We start from the raw sequence: 21832 nt of genomic DNA, 5'->3' as shown, positions 1-21832 counted from the left end.
AAAAGCAACTGCAGATTTGTTGCCTCATGAGGCCTCCAAGGCATTATCCTGTTTGGCTTTGAACCATTTGGTGTGAAGGTAAGTGTGAAAGTGTGTGAAGCAGGGATGGAAAGAGGAACTCAAATGGAAAGGAGTCCATACTTCAGAGAGCAGGAGAGCACATAAACAGTGAGGGAAAATACACTGAGAAGGGAGATTTGTCCCCAGGAAGAGACTGGGGAAGGCACGTGATAGGAAGTTGGACCCTGGAGGGCTGGAGGTGGAATTTGGGATTATGATGTCAACATCATCAGGGAAATGTTTGACTCATCTTCCCTCATCCTCTGGCATTGATCCCAGGCCCTATATCCTTTTGCTGTCTCTGACAGGTTTTTCAGAATAGGACAAAGAAGTGCAAAATAGGAAGAGCAAAAATAAGGTAGCCCCACCTTACACTGAGGTAGTGGGAGTTACAAAGGTCTCTCTGCTGCGTAGATCTTAGAATAAAGAACATTTCTCCCACACAGAACCACTGTTAAGATAAGGGTGAGGTTCTCACAGTCCTGGAAAGCCTAATGAACTCATGATGTTCTGGAAATAGCACCAGTAACAATGTATCTCAAGTCAGATAATATTTATTGAGCCCCTCTTTGAAGCTGGAGCTCTGCAAAAGTGCTGTATATGACTTCCCCTACCCTTGGGAATGGAGAAGGCAATGGCAACCCACTCTAGTACTCTTGCCTGGAAAATCCCATGGACAGAGGTGCCTGGTAGGCTGCTGTCCACGGGGTCGCTAAGAGTTGGACACAACTGAGCAGCTTCACTTTCACTTTTCACTTTCATGCATTGGAGAAGGAAATGGCAACCCACTCCAGTGTTCTCGCCTGGAGAATCTTTCCTGGTGGGCTGCCATCTCTGGGATTGCACAGTCAGACACAACTGAAGTGACTTAGCAACAGCAGCAGCAGCCCTTGGGAAGTTGTCAGCTATGTGATGATTTAGATATTTTGGAGCATCAGCTCCTTATCTTGCCCACTATTTTTACAGAAAGGTGAATTCTCAGTCACAGTACACAGGGTGTGGGCCATGTGTGGAACATACTGACCCTTCTTCCTCAGGTTCCCTTTGCTCACTCTCCCATTTGCCATCATTTCTTTAACTGAGTGCAGCCACTTGGCCTTCTAGTTCCTGCTAAGAAGGAAATTCAGGAGCTTGGCCTACCCAGTGCACTGAATTGTAGCCCTGAGTTTGACTCTTAAATAGTTATTTGCCTATAAGGCAGTCATGTAGCATCTCTGAAGCTAAGGAGTAAGTTACAACCTTGGTTACCTCACACAGTTTTGGGGGAATGTTAAATGATATATGTGCTTAATAAACAGTAACGCATTACATAATGCAAAAAAACTGAGCTGATCCTCAGGCAGTTAACTAGTTGGATGGGACCATAGAGATACCCTCTTGCCACCCAATATTTACTATGTGCGAGGTTTTCTTCTAAGCATTTCACATGTAGTGACTTGTTTAATCTGCAGAGCAGCCCAGTGGGGTAGTACTATTATTATCCTCATTTTACACACGAGGAGCAAAGAAGTTAAATGACTGGTCCAGAGTCACATTGTAAGTGATAGAGCTGAATTCAAAGTCATGCAGTCAGTGAAGTCGCTCAGTCATGTCCGACTCTTTGTGACTGTATAGACTGAAGCCTACCAGGCTCCTCCGTCCATGGCATTTTCCAGGCAAGAGTACTGGAGTGGGATGCCATTTACTTCTCCAGGGGATCTTCCCGACCCAGGGATCGAACCTGGGTCCCCTGCATTATAGGCAGATGCTTTTAACGTCTGAACCATCAGGGAAGTCAATCACCAAACCAAGCTCCCTCCTGTGTGCTCTATTACCACCCTCTCTATACTCCTCTGGGAGCACTCAGCAGGGTTATGATTGCTTGCCTTAGTGATAAATAAGCTACTAGAAGGCAGAAACTATACCTCATCATACACACACACACACACCACGGTGCCTGCCACATGGTTGGTGCTCAGTACCTATCTCTTGAACGAATAAATGTCCTCAGGAGAGACACATAGCAAGTTCGAATCGATCTGCTATGTTTTTCTTTAATCTTTTCTTGGCTAACTATGTTCGGTTTTTCCAGCCATTACTAGTAGGAGGTTCTTTGGCATTTCTCACTTGCACTGATTGCCCGCCTTTGCACTCTCAACTCAACAACGAATCATCTAAACTGGTAGGAAGTGAACACTGTACTTGGGAGAATATTCTGACCAGCACCAGGTCCTGCTGTCAGTATATATTCCTTATCCTGGACTCTTTCAGGAGCCCACTCCTGCCCCTGAACTATTTGTTTGCCTGGGCAGGTTCTTGACTATGAATACAACCAAATACCCAGAGTGAACCTTGGGCCTTTAGTAATGACCTAGGCAGGTGAGAAGAATCCACTCAATTCTGCCTCCGCTCTCCTCCCTTCAACGTTCCTTTCCTGGGAAGAGCTGGAAGGAAGGGAAAGGGATTCCCTAAATTCTTAAAGGAGAAATGAGGTTATGGCTTGTGAAGAAGTTAGGGAGGCAACTGCATCTTCTAATCTGGAATCAAGAGTTTGTTAATTTTGTGTCATGGCCTGACTGCAATGAGTTTTCTCATAAGAAAAAAAAAATATATCAGCACAACTGGCCTCATCTGTATTTAAGGGGACGATGGGACAAGATGTTTGAACTTGGACATATTTTGAAAAATCCTGTATTACAGTGGGCAAACATATTTGAGCTGGGTCTGTTGGGTTCCTCAAACTGGAAAACTACAGACTCTGGTTCTCATCACAGACTAAAAAAACTGACGAAAAGTGAGATTCGATTATTGGATACACCGGCAACCACATGCACAATAAATTCTCTATTCCAAACTAGGGCTTTTATTGTTAGTTGTTTTGGTTAGAGATTACTCTGGGGAACCAAGTGCCCCACTGGACACTCAGAGCTCTGTTCTTTGGGTCGGGGTCAAAACCACCAGTTTCCAGAGACATTCTCCTTAAGGGTCAGCGACTCTTCTCCTGGAGGGCGGGGCCGCGCCAGCGAGAGCGCGCTCCAGGAGTAGACGGCGGGTGGAGGACGAGGAAGGCGACCTGGGGAAGCGCGCGAGGCCTCACGTGCGCGCTCCCGCCCGCCTGCCCGCGCGCTCTCGCGCCCACGCGCCCACTCATCCGCCCGCCGGCACTCCCGGGAAGTCTCGCGATGTCGTAGCCGGGTGCTCCCGCTGCGGGAGGCTCTGGCTGTTGCTGTGGTTGCCTGAGTTGCTGCTGCGGCGGTCGCGGCAGTGCTGGTGGAGGTGTCGGCCCTTGGGCGGATGTTGACATTGTGTTGTTGTTATTGCTGACGGTAATGGCGGCGGCGGCGCCGACGGCCAGGACCCCATCTCCTCTGTAGCCGAAGCCGAGAGAGCACAGAACGAACTCCGCGGCCTCGGAGCCCGCGGCAGCGACTCCCCTCAGCCTTCGCCGCCTCGCCAGCCCGTATCTCGGCCTCAGCCTCTGGACAGGCCCCTTCGGTCCGGGGGTCTCGGAGTCTCAGGATGGCGGATTTCGACGAAATCTATGAGGAGGAGGAGGACGAGGAGCGGGCCCTGGAAGAGCAGCTGCTCAAGTACTCGCCGGACCCGGTGGTGGTCCGCGGCTCCGGTCACGTCACCGTGTAAGGCCCGGTGGAGGGCTAGGGCGAGGACGGGAGGTGCAGGGCTGGGGTGGGCCCCTTGCTCCGCGGGGGCCTTCTCTCCCGGGTGTCTGAGGCCTTCGGGAAGAGTAGGCGACCAGGAAGTGAGAACTTGCTTTTTTTTCATTTGTTTCTGTCTCCGGAGTGGGGACAAACGCTGCCCTACGCCCCCCCCCCCCCGCCCCGCTCCTCCCCACTCCTGTTACCAGGCCCCACGGGCCTGGGCGCTCTGACGAATCCCAGGAGGAAGGTTATTTTTTGGGGTCTGCCCTTCTGGCCACCCCTTCAGCTTCGAGGTGGAAATACACGTATTTCTCAGGTGCCTCCCCCAGTTTTCTCATCCATTTACCCTGTGGTTCTCTTTCCTCGTTTGTGCCTTTGAGCCTAGTGACATATGGCTCAGAGGCCGGATCTGGGCCGGGTGAAACCCTAGCGACGATCGGTAATGAGTGGTTCCCTGTCGTCGTGTCTGTTTCACTCATACCCACAAGTCTTCCCAGTTTCTTGCAGAGTCAGTTTGTGCGGAACTAATGCAAGTTCCTGTGATTGTATATGATAAAACAATGTATGGATGAACATATGTATTTAAGATGCAGAATGATGTATGTTTACACATAATTAAAGAAAAAGCTACGTGATGGGCACAAACTGCTCAGGTTACTCAGGGTTCTCTGTAATTTTAAGTCCTTCCTTGGGGCACGAACTCTGGGATGGCTTCTTCATTTGATAAGGGTTCCTGTAAGTTCAGTTGGCAACATTTTAAAAGTCTGATATTATTCAGACAATAAGGAAGGAGCACTTTCTGAAAGGTCATGACTAATAAAGGAATGTGAAGACTTGAACCAAATAATGAGCTGTCCGGAAGCAGGAAGTTTTGTAATGTTTGTCTGAGAAGTTCAGCGTTTTGTACAAGTTGAAGAATTTATGCCTTTTCATTTTAGATCTCTGTTCAAATCTTAGGTCAAACTTTATGCTTGTTAGACATCTCTCCACTTTACCTTTTTAGTAAAATAGGAAGGGCCAGTAAGTTTGAAATTGCCTGGAACACACTTCATGTTTTATTTTTGGCTCAGGGTGAGTGGGATGTGCAGTGAATAACTTTTAGTGAAATAGTAGGACTTCTCATATAAGACTGTCAGTAAAATCCTTGCACTTCTCAAAACATGGTATGACCAGCCATATTGTTGTTTGGGTGTGCTTATGTAATGCTTTGATTTCTTTAGCACCTGTTTATATTCTGGTGACTTAGTATAAAAACACTGCATTATCTGTCACAGTGCCATGAGAAGACAATAAAATATCACCGTACTAACAGTTACTTAGTATTTTAAGTGTCATCACTAGCATAATTAAGACATATAGCTAAATACTATGGGATATTAAATCTTTTTAACATATATCGCAGAAATGTTTACATGTCAGAGCCTGCCATTTTTTTGTTTGACTATTTGAACCTAATACATTCTTTTAAAGTTAAGGAGTGCTTAAAGATTGGTTTTCAAACTTTATCATGATATCTGCCCACCCTTCCCCTTAAATTCCTCATATCAAAGAAAAGCTGGCAAAATTTTATTTTAAAAGGTGCAGCTATAGTTATAATGTTTCCTCTGAGTAAAAGAAAAGCTAAGTACATTGTTGGGCATGATGGAAAAGTCAGAGAGCTCAGAACCGAATAGGTGATTAGTAAATTTGATTTTAGTTGGCTACTTACAGAGGTTAACAGAGTGGGAGAGAATTATTAGTGGTTCCCAATCTTAATTGCCCATTAGAATCACTTGGGGAGTTTTTGTCCTTGCCTCAGTGGAAGCCAGGTATCTGAGTGAGGACCTAGTTTGTTTAAAAAGTTCCACAAGTGACTCACGTAGGTACCCAGGATTAAAAACTGCTATTCCAGAGTATTAAGAGAAACTAAATGCCCCCAATAAACAGTATGGCTTTCTACATAGAAGTTAATTTTTCTGTGCTCTCTCTCAACAACTTCACTTTCTTTCCTGTTACTCTGGTTCTAGGCTCTGGGTTCACATCTACCCTTTGCCACTTCTTGGGTAAATTATTTATCTGTGACTCTTCATTTAAGATGGGGCTAGTTGTAGTCCCTAATAGTTAAAATTAAGTATTAATTGAGACAGTACATGCAAAGAGTTCATTACATTGTGTGGTACTGTGCTCAATAAATATAACCTTTATTAATTATCATCCACACATATAGTGTTCCTCTTTGAGAAACATAGGTATAGAGCACAGTACTAAGAAATCCAAACTGCCATTCTCAAACTTAATAGTGATTCACTTTAGTCTTATTTTTCCATTTCTGGGCAATTTGTATGAGGGTAAATGGTGTGAAATATTTCAAGGAGAATTAATAAGAATCTTCTGTTTTGTGGTGACATAGATAAGTACGGTTAATAGTAGTACAAAACTTTTTGTATCATTCACAGGCATACTATGCCAGTAGGAGCCAGTTAATACCTATAATGGTTTTTGAAATTGGTGTTTGTGGGTTGCTATAACTGTTGAGCACGTTCAGTTTTTCTTGCCTGCAAGTATAAATGGGAAGAGCTATTAAAACAGTTAAAAGACTACTGGTTAAGCTTATCACTACAGCTGCCCTATCTGCTCCTCCTTTGTTTAAACTAAGGAGCTACTCAGAACTGTTTTCCCTTACCAGTTTGGAAGTCAATATAGTGTAATGTATAGAATCATCTGTAATCCACATCAATCCGAAACTATATAGATCCATTCATGTGTGTTTTTCACAGATTTCACTTTTGAGTAGACCTTTATGATTGATTATTTCCACTCTTTTCCCCTCTATAATACATCATATTATAATATTGCTGTTATTTTAGAAGTCACTGTATTCTCATATGACAATGCAGCATGTCATTATAGTGATGTGAGAAAGTAAGTCATCTTTCATTTTCTACTACACAGGCAGGGCTTAGTTAGTTTTGTGGCATAATCAGATTTTGGGCATACAAGTATTTAAAATGTATAATTTGCTTAAGTGAAGTTTGCTTTAATGTAGTTTCTAGTATTTTCATATTGACCACAAGTCAGGCTTAAACTGTGTACTTCCATAAGATCAGTATTCTTTCTTGATATTTTTAGATTTGCATGTAGCAATATGGAACAAGCTGGCAGCTCCAATAGGAAGAAATCTTATACAAAATAGTATTTTGAGGAAAAGTGGTGTTTGAAGGAAGAGAGGGAAATGATAAGTTCCTGTTATTGCATAATTTTTATGTACATATAATTTAAAAGACTTGCTCACACTTCAGTTAAAAGATTTTTCTGTGTGTGTGTGTGTGTACTTCTCAGTTTATTATGTAATGAGGATGAAGGAAAGGTTATTAATGTATTAGGTGTTAATTGGCAAAATTGGTTAATATTTTTTAAAATTATAACATTCTCTTCCCCTTAGAATAAATTTTTGTAACTATCATTTGTTGAAGAGTTAGATTTTTCACAGTGATGATAGCAGTGCTTAATATAAAAATTAGAATTTAAAAGTAGGTTTTAGGCCAGTATTTCCTGTCTAATCTGTCGTCATAACTGACATTATTAGTTCCTGTCGCGTTTCATGCCCTCCCATATAAAACTCAAACTTGGAGCCTCCCTAGGAAATGTGTAATTTTTGACTTCTAACATAAGCCTTGTCATAGAGCTAGCTTATTTTTAGATTTGTTTCTAATGTTATTCTCTTCTATTCACTAAATTACTGTGTCTTCGGGTACTTTCCTCTGAGGTATAATCTTTCTACAATGTCCATAAAAATTCCTCATCTTTGACCAGTTTTTATCGATGGCTCTGAGACATCACTCTCTTTATCATTCATCTCACGTAAGCTGTGGAAAATTGAAAGATTGAGAAATGTGAGTTGAAAAAATATGGAAACACTTTGGAATACAGTAGGACCTTTGCATAGGAGACATCACAGAACACCTCAGTATATATTGACCTTTCAGATAGTAGAGTTAAAAAAAATTCTGTCTTGAAATGTCCTGGACCAAGATTGCTACTGCATGCTGTGGTAAGCAACAGGAGATTTGCTTAAATAACAGATTCACTTCAGTTAAATAATTTTGTAAACTTTTGTAACTCTCACCTCCTTATCTCCACTCAGCGTAATTATTCCATTTTTTTAAGATTAAATTTTTTGTTTGGAGACTTTTAAGGTTCTTGATATTTCTCCACAAAGCTGGATAGTTTTTTGAAGGCAGGAATTATGCTTATTGGTTTTTATTTCTCCACTGTTTAATATGGTATCTGGAATAGTGAAGTGAAGTGACAGTCACCCAGTCGTGTCTGACTCTTTGCCACCCAGTACAGTCCATGGACTTCTCCAGGCCAGAATACTGGAGTGGGTAGCCTTTCCCTTCTCCAGGGGATCTTCCCAACCCAGGGATCGAACCCAGATCTCCCGCATTACAGACAGATTCTTTACCAGCTGAGCCACAGGGGAAGCCCAAGAATACTGGAGTGGGTAGCCTATCCCTTCTCCAGTGGATCTTCCTGACCCAGGAATTGAACTGGGGTCTCCTGCATTGCAGGTAGATTCTTTACCACCGGAGCTATCAGGGAAGCCCTGTCTGGAATATGATGGGTTCTGAAATGTTCTCTAAATAAATGAGGTAATTGCATACATCTTTGTATCTTGTCAAACTTGTCAAAAGAATAAGTTTTTTCTTCTTTTTTTCGTACCTCTGAATGAAGGCAAACTATTTTACAATAGAACTCTTATAATCATATTCATAAGATAAACGGATTATCATTTTTTACTTTATTTTTTTTTATTTTTGGCCGCACTTTCAGGATCTTAGTTCCCTGGCCAAAAATTGAACCCTGGCAGTGAAAGCACAGTCTTAACCACTGGACCTCCAGGAAATTCCCTGGTTTGTCTTTTTCTAAAGAGCAAGTTTGGTGATTGTGAAAAAATTATCTGTTTAAAGTAGATATTATTTTCTCAGAGATTTTTCTTGCTCCTTATAATTTAAGAGGAAATTACTTTGATTTAGAACATAGCATTGAGCATATTTCTGACACTATAAAGAGAAGAGTGATCAATATCTTAACTGGACCAAGTGCTAAAACTTCTCAGTGAGTAAACTTTCTTGAAGAAATGAGAAATATGGTAGTAAGCTTATTTCAAAATTTTACTGTAATTTGAAATTCACATGATCAGTTCAGTCACTCATTCGTGTCCAACTCTTTGCGACCCCATGGACTGCAGCATACCAGGTTTCCCTGTCCATCACTAACTGCCAGAGCTTACTCAAACTCATGTCTTTCGAGTTTGTGATGCCATCCAACCATCTCATCCTCTGTTGTCCCCTTCTCCTCCTGCCTTCAGTTTTTCCTGGCATCAGGGTCTTTTCCAGTGAGTCAGTTGTTTGCATCAGGTGGCCAAAGTATTGGAGTTTCAGCTTCAGCATCAGTCCTTTCAGTGAATATTCAGGACTGATTTCCTTTAGGATGGACTGGATGGATCTCCTTGTAGTCCAGGGGACTCTCAAGAGTCTTCTCTAACACCACAGTTCAAAAGCATCAATTCTTCGATGCTCAGCTTTCTTTATAGTCCAACTCTCATATCCATACATGACTATGGGAAAACGCATAGCTTTGACTAGATAGACCTTTGTTGGCAAAGTAATGTCTCTGCTTTTTAGTATGCTGTCTAGGCTGGTCACAGCTTTTCTTCTAAGGAGCAAGCGTCTTTTAATTTCATCGCTGCAGTCACCATCTGCAGTGATTTTGAAGCCCCGAAAGATAAAGTCTGTCACTGTTTCCATTGTTTCCCCATCCATTTGCCATGAAGTGATGGGACCGGATGCCATGGTCTTAATTTTCTGTATGTTGAGCTTTACGGCAACTTTTTCACTCTCCTCTTTTACTTTCATCAAGAGGCTCTTTAGTTCTTCTTTGCTTTCTGCCGTAAGGGTGTTGTCATCTGAATATGTGAGGTTATTGGTATTTCTCCTGGCAATCTTGATTCCAGCTTGTGCTGCATCCAATCCATCGTTTCTCATGATGTACTCTGCAGGCTATGGTTTTTCCAGTAGTCATGTATGGATGTGAGAGTTGGACTGTGAAGAAAGCTGAGCGCTGAAGAATTGATGCTTTTGAACTGTGGTGTGGGAGAAGACTCTTGAGAGTCCCTTGGACTGCAAGGAGATCCAACCAGTCCATTCTGAAGGAGATCAGTCCTGGGTGTTCATTGGAAGGACTGATGTTGAAGCTGAAACTCCAATACTTTGGCCACCTCATGAGCTGACTCATTGGAAAAGACTCTGATGCTGGGAGGGATTGGGGGCAGGAGGAGAAGGGGACGACAGGGGATGAGATGGCTGGATGGCATCACCGACTCGATGGAGGTGAGTTTGCGTGAACTCCAGGAGTTGGTGATGGACAGGGAGGCCTGGCGTGCTGCAATTCATGGGGTCGCAAAGAGTCAGACACGACTGAGCAACTGAACTGAACTCTGCATATAAGTTAAATAAGCAGGGTGACAATATACAGCCTTGATGTATGCCTTTCCCAACTTGGAACCAGTCTGTTGTTCCATGTCTAGTTCTAACTGTTGCTTCTTGACCTGCATACAGATTTCTCAGGAGGCAGGTCAGGTGGTCTGGTAGTCCCATCTCTTTCAGAATTTTCCACCGTTTGTTGTGATCCACACAGTCAAAGGCTTTGGCATAGTCAATAAAGCAGAAGTAGGTATTTTTTGGAACTCTCGCTTTTTCAATGATCCAATGAATGTTGGCAATTTAATCTTTGATTTCTCTGCCTTTTCTAAAACCAGCTTGAAAATCTGGAAGTTCATGGTTCACGTGCTGTTGAAGCCTGGCTTGGAGAATTTTGAACATTATTTTGCTAGTGTGTGAGATGAGTGCAACTGTGTGGTAGTTTGAACATTCTTTGACATTGCCTTTCTTTGGGATTGGAATGAAAACTAACCTTTTCCTTTTCTGTGGCCACTGCTGAGTTTTCCAATTTTGCTGGCATATTGAGAGCAGCGCTTTCACAGCATCATCTTTCAGGATTTGAATTAGATCAACTGGAATTCCATTACCTCCACTAACTTTGTTTGTAGTGATGCTTCCTAAGGCCCATTTGACTTTGCATTCTAGGATGCCTGGCTCTAGGTGAGTGATCACACCATCGTGGTTATCTGGGTCATGAAATGGTCTTTTTTGTATAGATCTTCTGTGTATTCTTGTGACCTCTTCTTAATATCTTCTGCTTCTGTTAAGTCCATACCATTTCTGTCCTTTATTGTGCCCATCTTTGCATGAAATGTTTCCTTGGTATCTCTAATTTTCTTAAAGAGATCTCTAGTCTTTCCCGTTCTGTTGTTTTCCTCTTTCTTTGCATTGATCGCTGAGGAAGGCTTTCTTATCTCTCCTTGCTGTTCTTTGAAACTGTGCATTCAAATGGGTATATCTTTCTTTTTCCCCTTTGCCTGTAGCTTTGCTTCTTTTCTCAGCTATTTGTAAGGCCTCCTCAGACAACCATTTTGCCTTTTTGCATTTCTTTTACTTGGGGGTGGTCTTGATCAAAATTTTGCTGTAATTTGAAATTCACGTGATATTCCAGTCCAAACAGTTCAGTATGGGATTTCTGCCTGCCAACAGATGTGAAATTATTTAGTACTTAAAATGTTATGTGTTTAGCTAAGTGGAATATAGGAACTAAATGGTGGAAAGTAAATGATAAGAGATTATTTATGATAGTAATCAAAAGCTGTTATTATTCTAAAGAATAATATTTTTGAGAGCTGCTCTTGAATCCCAGCTTGACTTTATATTCCTAACAGGTTAAACGCCTAAGATATTAGATCAACTGTGTACTCAGAAGGGAATCTTTTTTTCTTTTTTTAATAATTTTTATTTTTTTAATTTTTTGTGCTGGGTCTTTCTTGTTCTGGGCTGGCTTTCTCTAGTTGTGCTGAGCAGGGGCTATATTTTGTTGCAGAGCATGGTCTCTAGAGCTCAGTAGTTGTGGTGCACGGACTTAGTTGCTCCATGGCATATGGAATCTTCCCAGGTTAGGGATTGAACCGATGACCCCTGCATTGGCAGGTGGTTTCTTATCCGTTGCACCACCAGGAAGGTTCAGAATGGAATCTTTTAAGTCTTTTTAGTATCTATGGCTTACCTTTTTAATCTACTATAAAGCTACTTAAGATACTATTCTCAATGAAATTAAGCTTTAAAATATAACAGCAACAGATGCTTTTAAGTATCCTTACTCTGATGTCTTCTGTGTAAGATTTGTTGGTGACTTTTCATAATTTGTTTCAGAATCCATTTGTAAAATCAGATGTTATGCCAGTGTTTCCATGTTCATGCAGTCTTGCTTAATCTCAGTACAGTATTTCTTAAACTTGGCTGATTATTATTAGAATTACTTGCTCGATTATCAGAATCACTAAGGACATTTTTAAAAATATACATTTCAGACATCCTCAGTCAGAATCTTTTAGGGAAGAGTCTAGGAATTTTTATTTTTGATAGGAGCTTGGGTGATTCTTAGACACGTTTGGAAAGCAAGAGATGGTTCTGTGGAAAGAGTGGTCTCTGATGTCAAGCAGATTGATTTCAGTTCTCAGAGACTTCCGAACTGTAGCCATTAACCTTTCTTAACTTTAGTTTTCTCATCTGCAAAAGGGATATCTATCTCAGGGATTAGGTGTGACAGTCAGAAATAATTTATCTGATTACCTGAACCCATAATAGACATTTGGCAAATTATTGCCATATATTTTTATATTTATCCCTTCATGTGTATTTTTTGGTTAATCTTTATCATTGTCTTGAAAATCAGTTGGAAATATGCTCTCCTGCTTTAAGATCCTGTCAGAATTATCTGATTGAGTAGAGGAAACTTAATCAAAAGAAAATCTTGACAGATTGGTACATAGTGATGTTCTTAGAGGCCACTGAGGTATTTTAAAGTTTGAGGATCTTTTCTAAATGGTACTTTCCTTTGAATTTTGCATATGAGAGCTTTTGCTTTCTGTTTATGTTCTTTTTTTCTTTCTAATTGATCAGCTTTAGGTTAGAAATGATACAACCAACCTTATAAGACCAATGTATAAAGTAAGAGAAGTTGGTTCTGAGTGCTGGATTTAGATGCTTGATTTTTAATACTTGGGTTTTGAGATTCTTATCTCCTTAGAGTATTTTTCAGTTAATCCTTCATTATCAACTGTCTTGTTCAGGTTTCGTGATAAGTAATTTAACAAGTATTTATTAAATTTTATGCTCAGTATTATTTGAGGCTCTGAGTTTACAGTTATGAATGAAACATACATAGTTCCTCTGCCCTTCTGGAGCTTACAGCTAACAGATAAATTATGTCTGAGAAAGTTACTGCGAAGGAGACATTAGCATCTGTGGCAGAAAATAATGTGATATAGAGAACCCCTCTGAGAAGGTAATATTTAGGAAGGGTGAAAGAGTCCTGTGAAGAGCCCCGCAGGTCTGGAGAACAGCAAAATAAGTTTGGCTTGCCTGAGGAACTGAAAGGATGCTACTACTGTATTGTGGCTAGAACACAGGAAACAAAGGAGATAGTTCCTTGAAATGAGATTGGCAAGCTCAGTAGGGACCAAAAAGGATTATAGAGAGACTAGAGTGAAACTGGGGAGAGTAGTTAGGAGCTGTTGGAACAGTAAAGATGAGATGATAGTGGCCTGGTGTAGGGTGATAGACTTTAGATAAAGGAGGTATTACACTTCTGGCTGTAAGCCATCAAATTTAGCAACTTTTCTATGAGGTATGGCAGAACATTGCCTCGGTCACTTTTGCCGTCTCATTTCCCAGTTGTGTTATTTTTTGTTTTCTTTTGGTCTTTGTTTTGGCTTCGTGAACAGTGAGGTCAGAGATCGGTGGCTGCCCTTACTATTGACTTGAGACTGTCATGATGACATACTTGCATTTCCTGTTCTGCTGCCACAGGGCAGCTAAGTATGACAAGAGAACAGTGGCTACTCCACAAGATCCTGGCTTTCCCACAAGATCGTAGATTTTGAAGTGAGGACCTTTGTACCCTTTAGCTACAAGATGTGTGGTGTTTGACAGTGATCTGTTCATTAGATTTGAGGAAAAGACTGCTTTTTTACATTTTTACTCTTAAAGCGGAATTGTCTACATAAGGACTGAAATTTCCTCAAAGATCTGGAGAAATGATTTTCTTCTTGACGCTCTTTTCCATTCTACATCTAGTAAGTGAAGTTTACTTAGCATTGAGTTGGTTGGACTATTTTAACTTACGTTTGTTTTTTGATTGATAAGAAGTGAATCTGTGTGTCTGTATCTCTGTCTGCCTCATCTGTCTGTCTGTCTGCTTCCTGCAAGAGTAACTGGTTTTATTTTCTTTCTTCATGCATTGTAATTACAGTGGAGTCCTTGATTAGTCCAGTGAAGGAGTTCCTATGTATCCAGCCTTCTTTTTCTGCCCTTTCTAAACTATCCAATTATAAATGTTGGAGGTGGGAGGGAAGCTCATGAGGGAGGGAATATATGTATGCATATAGCTGATTCACATTATTATATAGCAGAAACTAATACAACATTGTAAAGCAATTGTATTCCAATTAATACATTAAAATTTGTTTAAAAAATTGTAAATGTTACTTGAAGTTGATATTTTGGTAGTCTCTACTCTAAACCAGTTCAACTGTATATTGCTTCTTAAATGGACATAGTTTATCATCACTGTGTTGCTCATAATGTTATATACATATGAAGCATATTCTAGACTGTATACAGATTAGATATATAAAATCTTTTTTCCTTAGTCTGATACAGATAATGTAAAGTAGTTGAGTTAGATTAGTTGAATCCCTAATTATCGGAAGTAATAACCATGAAGTTTAATTACTATATATTTATAAAACTTTTGCTGCTTAACAACATATGTAATTGCTGAAAATATCTTAATAGTTGAAAATTAGTAAAATTGTAATACTAGAATATTATGAAACTGTATAGTGATGAGTGATTGTAGTACATGATTTAAGTAAATTTTTGATTTTACTAGTTTATAAATGAGATTATACTTTCACAGAGCTGGTTGAACTCAAATGTATAGAGTTTTGTCACACAGTTAAAATTTTTAGAGTTATATTCTGAGACTCATATATTTATGTCTCCAACTCTAGGGGTACTGTATCTTCTGGGTACACTTTCAGTTCTATCCTTCCATGAGCCACATTGATATTTAGATGTGTATTAAGGCAGCCAGATGAATTTAAAGCATGATTTTTATGTATTAAAATCTATTAATTTCTTCTTTGATTATGACTTCATCTCCCAAAATAGCTAAAAAGTTGACTCCATTGAGCTCAGAGTTCAGCATTAGAAAATAAGAGCTTTCTTCACTTGCCATTTGTATAACCTATGTGTTCAGATTGAATCAGAAATTTCTGGTTTATATCTCACACGCTAGAAAAGTAATGCTCAAAATTCTCCAAGCCAGGCTTCAACAGTACATGAACCATGAACTTCCACATAGTCAAGCTGGATTTAGAAAAGGCAGAGGAACCACAGATCAAACTGCCAACATTTGTTGGATCATTAAAAAAGCGAGAGAGTTCCAGAAAAACATCTACTTTTGCTTTATTGACTATGCCAAAGCCTTTGACTGTGTGGATCACAACAAACAGTGGAAAATTCTGAAAGAGATGGGAATACCAGACCACCTCACCTGTCTCCTGAGAAATCTGTATGCAGGTCAAGAAGCAACAGTTAGAACTGGACATGGAACAACAGACTGGTTCAAAATTGGGAAAGGAGTATGTCAAGGCTGTATATTGTCACCCTGCTTATTTAACTTATATGCAGAATACATCATGAGAAATGCTGGACTGGATGAAGCACAAGCTGGAATCGAGATTGCCAGGAGAAATACCAATAACCTCAGATATTCAGATGACAACACCCTTATGGCAGAAAGCAAAGAAGAACTAAAGAGCCTCTTGATGAAAGTGAAAGAGGAGAGTGAAAAAGTTGCCGTAAAGCTCAACATACAGAAAATTAAGACCATGGCATCCGGTCCCATCACTTCATGGCAAATAGATGAGGAAACCATGGAAACAGTGACAGACTTTATCTTTCGGGGCTCCAAAATCACTGCAGATGGTAACTGCAGCCATAAAATTAAAAGATGCTTGCTCCTTAGAAGAAAAGCTGTGACCAACCTAGACAGCATATTAAAAAGCAGAGACATTACTTTGCCAACAAAGGTCCATCTAGTCAAAGCTATGGGTTTTCCAGTAGTCATGTATGGATGTGAGAGTTGGAGTTTAAAGAAAGCTGAGCATCGAAGAATTGATGCTTTTGAACTGTGGTGTTGGAGAAGACTCTTGAGAGTCCCTTGGACTGCAAGGAGATCCAACCAGTCCATCCTAAAGGAAATCAGTCCTGAATATTCATTGAAAGGACTGATGCTGAAGCTGAAACTCCAATACTTTGGCCACCTGATGCAAAGAACTGACTCATTGGGAAAGACCCTGATGCTGGGGAAGATTGAAGTTGGGAGAAGAAGGGGACAACAGAGGATGAGATGGTTGGATGGCATCACTGACTCAATCCCAGCATGAGTTTGAGTAAGCTCCGGGGGCTGGTAATGGACAGGGAAGTCTGGCGTGCTGCAGTCCATGGGGATCTCAAAGAATCAGGTACGACTGAGCCACTGAACTGAACAGAACTAATGTTCATATGTGTTGTCATATTGACAGGAAAATAAAATTCTTTCGAGTCTATAGATTTGTATGGGTTGAGTGTCTCAGAGTCCAGAATATCCAAAACTGAGTTTGTATTCTTCCCCCGAAATCAGCTCTCAAGGGCAGCCTTCCCCTTCTCAGTTGATGGCAGACCTGGTATCCTGTTTGCTTAGAGTAAGAAAAGTCTTTTGACACATCCTTGATGTCCCTATTTTTCTTTCACTGCATCTAATGTATCAAGAAGTAAATCTCTTGACTCTGTCTTAAAGAAATATCCAAAATCTGACCACTTTTTGCCATCTCTGTACTGCTGGCGTGAGTTGTCCTTGTCTCTCTTCTGCCTTATATTTCATACTTCTCTTCACCCTGCTCCCACCTTTGCTTCTCAACCTTTACAGTCTTTTTGGTACATCTGCCACAGTGATTCTTTTAAAACACAAATCAGATCATGTCTCTTTTCTATCAGAACTCCCCACCTTCAGAATTAAAGTTCCTTTTAATGGCCTGTAAGACCCTACCTGCTGTGGCCCATTATTATTTCTCTGACTTCTGCCGTTCTTCACTTGTTTACCCTAGCCTAGTCATACGCCTCCTTTCTATTCACTGAATTATTCTAGGTACACTTCTGGCTTTGCACTGTTTGGTTCCACTTTCTGAAATATCCCTCTGCCCCAGATACCCAAATAGCTAGCTCCTTCACCTTCTTCAAATCTTTCACAATTATCTTAATGAGTCCTATTCTCCTTTCTACTTAAAATTTAAACTCATCTACCTCCCCTTACTCTGTACTTCTCTTTTTTCATAGTGCTTCCTCTGTCAGAATGTGAGATAAGCCACACTTGGTAAAGAGTACAAACTTTAGCAAAGAGGAAAACTCTCAAACTTTTTTGACAGAAATAAAGTTTTAAAACTTTCTTCCATTTTTTTTGTAGTAGTTGTTTTACCTATAAAATGTAATCCATAAAACTTTGCTATTTTTTTTCCTTAAAAACTTTGTAATTGCATTTGACCTTTGGGCATAAGCGACCCTGAGAACAGGTTGTTTTACGTGAGGCAAATAAACCCAGAAAATTTGCTTTCTTGAGATAGCATATCTAGTTGACATCTGAACCAGGGTTAGAATTCAGGCATTCTGTTTCTCCATTGTGTTGCTCTTATATTTTCATCACAGTAACTTCTTTGTGCCTTTCAACCTTTGTGTTACCTGCATGGATTCCTGGCCTCATGCTTGCCCATATTAGCTCCAACTGTTTAATTTTTCCTAGCTTTCCTGAGGGGCTTCTCTGGTGGCTCAGAAGGTAGAGAATCTGCCTGCAGTGTGGCAGACCAGGGTTCAATCCCTGGGTTGGGAAGACGCCTAGAGAAGAGAATGGCTACCCACTCCAGTATTTGTGCCTGGAGAATTCCTTGGACATAGAAGCCTGGTGGACTTCCTGAACCCAGCACCTCTCTGTGTACCCTGTTTCCTCCACATTACCCCTGACCTTGAAGAGGCTGGCAGGAAGTTGGAATAGCTTTGACAGTTAACATTAGTTTTATCATTGGCTGTTTTATTTGCTAAGCTGTTTGAAGAGGGTGTTTGTGAAGTCATTGTGATCTGGACTTTTTCTAGTTTATCATTATCTATAAAAAGTGAAAGTGAAGTCTCTCAGTCGTGTCTGACTCTTTGCGACCCCATGGACTGTAGCCTACCAGGCTCCTCCGTCAATGGAATTTTTCAGGGGAGAATGCTGGAGCGGGTTGCTATTTCCTACTCCAGGGGAACTTCCCGACCCAGGGATCAAACCCAGATCTCCCACATTGCAGGCAGATGCTTTACTTTCTGAGCCACCAGGGAAGCCCTCCATCATTATCTATAGTGGACATTAATGATAATATTGTCAACTTTATTAGAAGAGTGATAACCGTAATAAAAACATAGCATACATTTGCATTGTTTTATAAAAATAAAAGCAGTTAAACATATGGAGTTTATGCAGTGCATTGTTGGTGGTTTATGTATGTGAATTCATTTAATGACTTAGAGGTTATTATTATCCTTGGTATATAAATAGGGAAACTGAGGCTCAGAAAAAGTAACTAACTTGCTCAGAGTGACACATCTAGAAAAGGCAGTGTCAAGATTTCAGTCCAGGCAATCTGGCTCCAGAGTCTTGTTTGCTTAATTGCTTTTATTGAACCAGAGCAGCAAACTCAAGTGTTCTCTATATAATTCATCAACAGAAATACTTACAGGAAAATCTTACATATGTGGGGATTTTAGATACAAATGTGAAAAGCTCAAAACCAGATTTTTCCCCCTAGATCCATATGAGAATGTTAACATTTATTGTGTGTTATTTTTTAATACATTCTTGTAGTTTATCAGCATTTTAAAATTTATTTGGCTACGCTGGGTGTTGTAGCTTGTGGGATGTTTAATTGCAGCATGTGGAATCTTATAGTTGCAGCATGCAAACTCTCAGGTGCTACATGTGGGATCTAGTTCCCTGACCAGATATTGAACCTCAGGCCCCCTACATTGGGAGCGTAGAGTCTTAGCCACTGGACCACCAGGGAAGTCCCACGTGTTGTTTTAAATTTTACAATTTCTGTTTGATGGAAAAAGTTTTTTTCCCTCCAGTTCTCAAATGTTTTCTCAATTTAGAGTTTCTAGTTCAAAGAGATAAATGTTTTCTTTGCTTACAGAGAAAGTTATTAGAGGCATTGTCCAGTAGTAGAAATTACCCAGGCTTGGGTTCAGGAGAATAAGGCTGTAGGCTAGATCGTACATGTTAATTAGTTATGATACCCAAATTATTTGCATTCTATGCATCAGTTTGTTCATTTGTAAAATTAAATATTTGGACCAAATGATGGTCGTGGTCCCTTTTAGCTCTCAGATTTAGAGATTCTATTGTTGTGGAATTAGGATTTTTTTTTTCTATTTAATTTCCAAATTCTTTACAATTTATATAACATATATTTAAATATACTTTAAAAATCCTTGAAGTATGCTCTGAAATACACTTTAAACTAGTAGATCTTGAAATCTAAACATGTCAATTGTGTGTATATTTCCTTAGGCAAGGTTAAAAATAAAAAACTCCTTTATCTACTTTTTTTCAGGTTTAATACTTTTTCTAATTCTAATAAAAGCGTAAAGATTATTATAAATTGAAAAGTAGTATTTCTCAGTGAAGCAGAAAGTAAGTCATCTGTTATCACCAGGAGGAAAAGGTCATTTAATATTTTGATGTATTTGTCCCTAATAAAATATTTGGTTTAAAGTACATATGAGTAATTATTGAAGTTTTGGAGAACATGAAATTGTGAAAGTGAAATACCACCCATAATATTATTGCCTAAGATTAATCACTATTTTGATAAACTTTCGCTGTTTTTATGTTTATGTAGGTATTTTTGTTAAAAAATTGAGACCATACTTATAGAGTACTTTGTATTCCGCATTCTTCATTTACTATACTGGGAACATTTGCCAATGTTATTACAGGTTCTTACATAGTCTGAAGTATTAGGCTCTATTAGATTTCCAAGAACAGAAACACTCAGGGGTCCTTTCGTAGTGCAGATTTTTTGTAAGACTGCATGGAGACTAAAGAAGACAGGAAACTTTGCGATTGCATAGCCAGACTTCAAGGAGACTGGAATATTATTGTTTTGGATAATTGAGTGCAGCTCTGGTGATGAAGTTATTGTGTCATTTTTCTCAGCAGCTTGTGTCCGTTGGTCTAGTGGTCTGTCACAGCGACTTACCTTTCAGTTCTAGCTTCTGCTGTTGCCACGAACTGCCAGACCTTTTTTTCCTTTTATCTTAACAGTTTCTGCTTACTGTTGGCTTCAGCCTATTCTTTTTTTTTAATTTGTTTTAACCTGTACTTACTCATAACTTTACTATATCTTGGCTTTCGTTTCAGCTTCTTGTTACCATCTGTTGTTTCTTTCTCAGATACATCAAGAAAGAGGATCAAATTGAATTAGTTAATGTTGTCCAGGTTGGGTAGCCCTGGCCATCCCACAGCCCAGGAGATAGTTATTCTTAAAGCAAATGCCCATTTGTGATCTAATTCACCAGAGTTCAGGGGGATCCTAATAAGGCATGCAGAGTAACAGGTTACTCTCAAGTGTAAATGGTTTTGAGCTGTGTAGTATCTTTCAGATTAGTGTATCATAATTAATTTCATACAGTTGTAGTCTTTCTACTGTTTTAAAACTTTCACTGTTAAAAGGAGCACTGCACTCAGAAACAAGGAAAATAAACACAGCACAAAACAAAATTGAACTCAGATTGTTATACTTCATTTATTTAAAAGGCAGAATTCACTGAGTTCAAAACATATTTTAATTCAAAATAACAGTGCATCTAAGAGACATTAATATGAGGAGATACAGGAACACAGAAGAATTAAAAATCACAGTTAAAAAGGATGAGATTATATGGACTAGAACTACAGAAAAGGTTGAAATGCATCCAGGAAAGCTGATTAGTGAACCCCAAACTTCTTTTTTACTTGTGATAACATACCTAGTTAATACCAGATAAAACATTCAAATATAAGAAATTATGTTGATGTTGTTATATGTTATAAAATACTTCTGGTATATTTGCTTATATATCTACTGAAAAATAGATCCTATTTTAAGAAACAACAAATGAAATAAAATGTGTTTAGATCTCCCTCACCAAAATAACACTTCCCTGGTGGTCCAATGGTTAAGACGATGAGCTCCTAACGCAGGTGGCCCAGATTTGGTCCCTCCTCAGGAAACTAGATCCCACATGCCACAACTAAGACCCAAGGCAGCCAAATAAATATTTAAAACAAAACAAAAAAACAGAAAAACACTGCATAATACTTGGTTATTCATTAACATATCTGTGCCACTGTAATGAATTTTTTTAAGACCCTTTGTGTGTATGTGCACTCAGTTGTGTCTGACTGTTTGTGACCCCATAAATGGTAGTCCAGGCTGCTCTCTCCATGTACTATCAAATTGTGTGCTTGAAGGGTTTATGATTTTGTAAGGTTTTCTCTTTTACATTCTAGGTCATATGCTATGTATATGTTTTTGTATTTTTTGCTTAACAGTATATTATATGTGCTTTCCATATTATTAGTTTGCAACTTCATTTTTAATAGTTGTCTAGTATTCTATTATGTTGAGATACTGTAGTAGTTTACTTAATATTCTCAATATTTTATTTTGTTTATTTTTCTCTATTGTGAAAAAAGTTTCAGGAAACTTAATTGTGCATATAATTTTATTCACATTTCAGATTATTTTTTAGGCAAGATCCCTGAAAGGAAAACTTACTGTACCAAAAGTATAAATATTTTTAATGCCAAATTAATTTCTGGAATGGCTGTAATAATTTATAGTTCACTGGCAGTACATGGATATTTTC

General features: G+C 39.5%; 1 protein-coding gene across 2 annotated transcripts in view; it reads left to right on the top strand.

The window, feature by feature from the left end:
• The first annotated feature begins 3282 nt into the window (after positions 1-3282).
• The window catches only part of CHIC2 (cysteine rich hydrophobic domain 2), a 59611-nt gene continuing 41061 nt past the window's right edge, over positions 3283-21832 (top strand). For both annotated transcript variants that reach the window (XM_052641828.1, XM_052641827.1), the window contains exon 1: positions 3283-3677. In XM_052641828.1, coding sequence (XP_052497788.1) covers positions 3559-3677 — 119 coding nt within the window. In that variant the 5' untranslated portion in view covers positions 3283-3558. The remainder of the gene's footprint in view (positions 3678-21832) is intronic.

This window comes from Budorcas taxicolor, chromosome 6 (assembly GCF_023091745.1).
Source record: "Budorcas taxicolor isolate Tak-1 chromosome 6, Takin1.1, whole genome shotgun sequence".
Classification (NCBI taxonomy): Eukaryota; Metazoa; Chordata; class Mammalia; order Artiodactyla; family Bovidae; genus Budorcas; species Budorcas taxicolor.
Note: the sequence above shows the minus strand (reverse complement) of the source record. Positions and strands in the feature narration are given on the sequence as shown.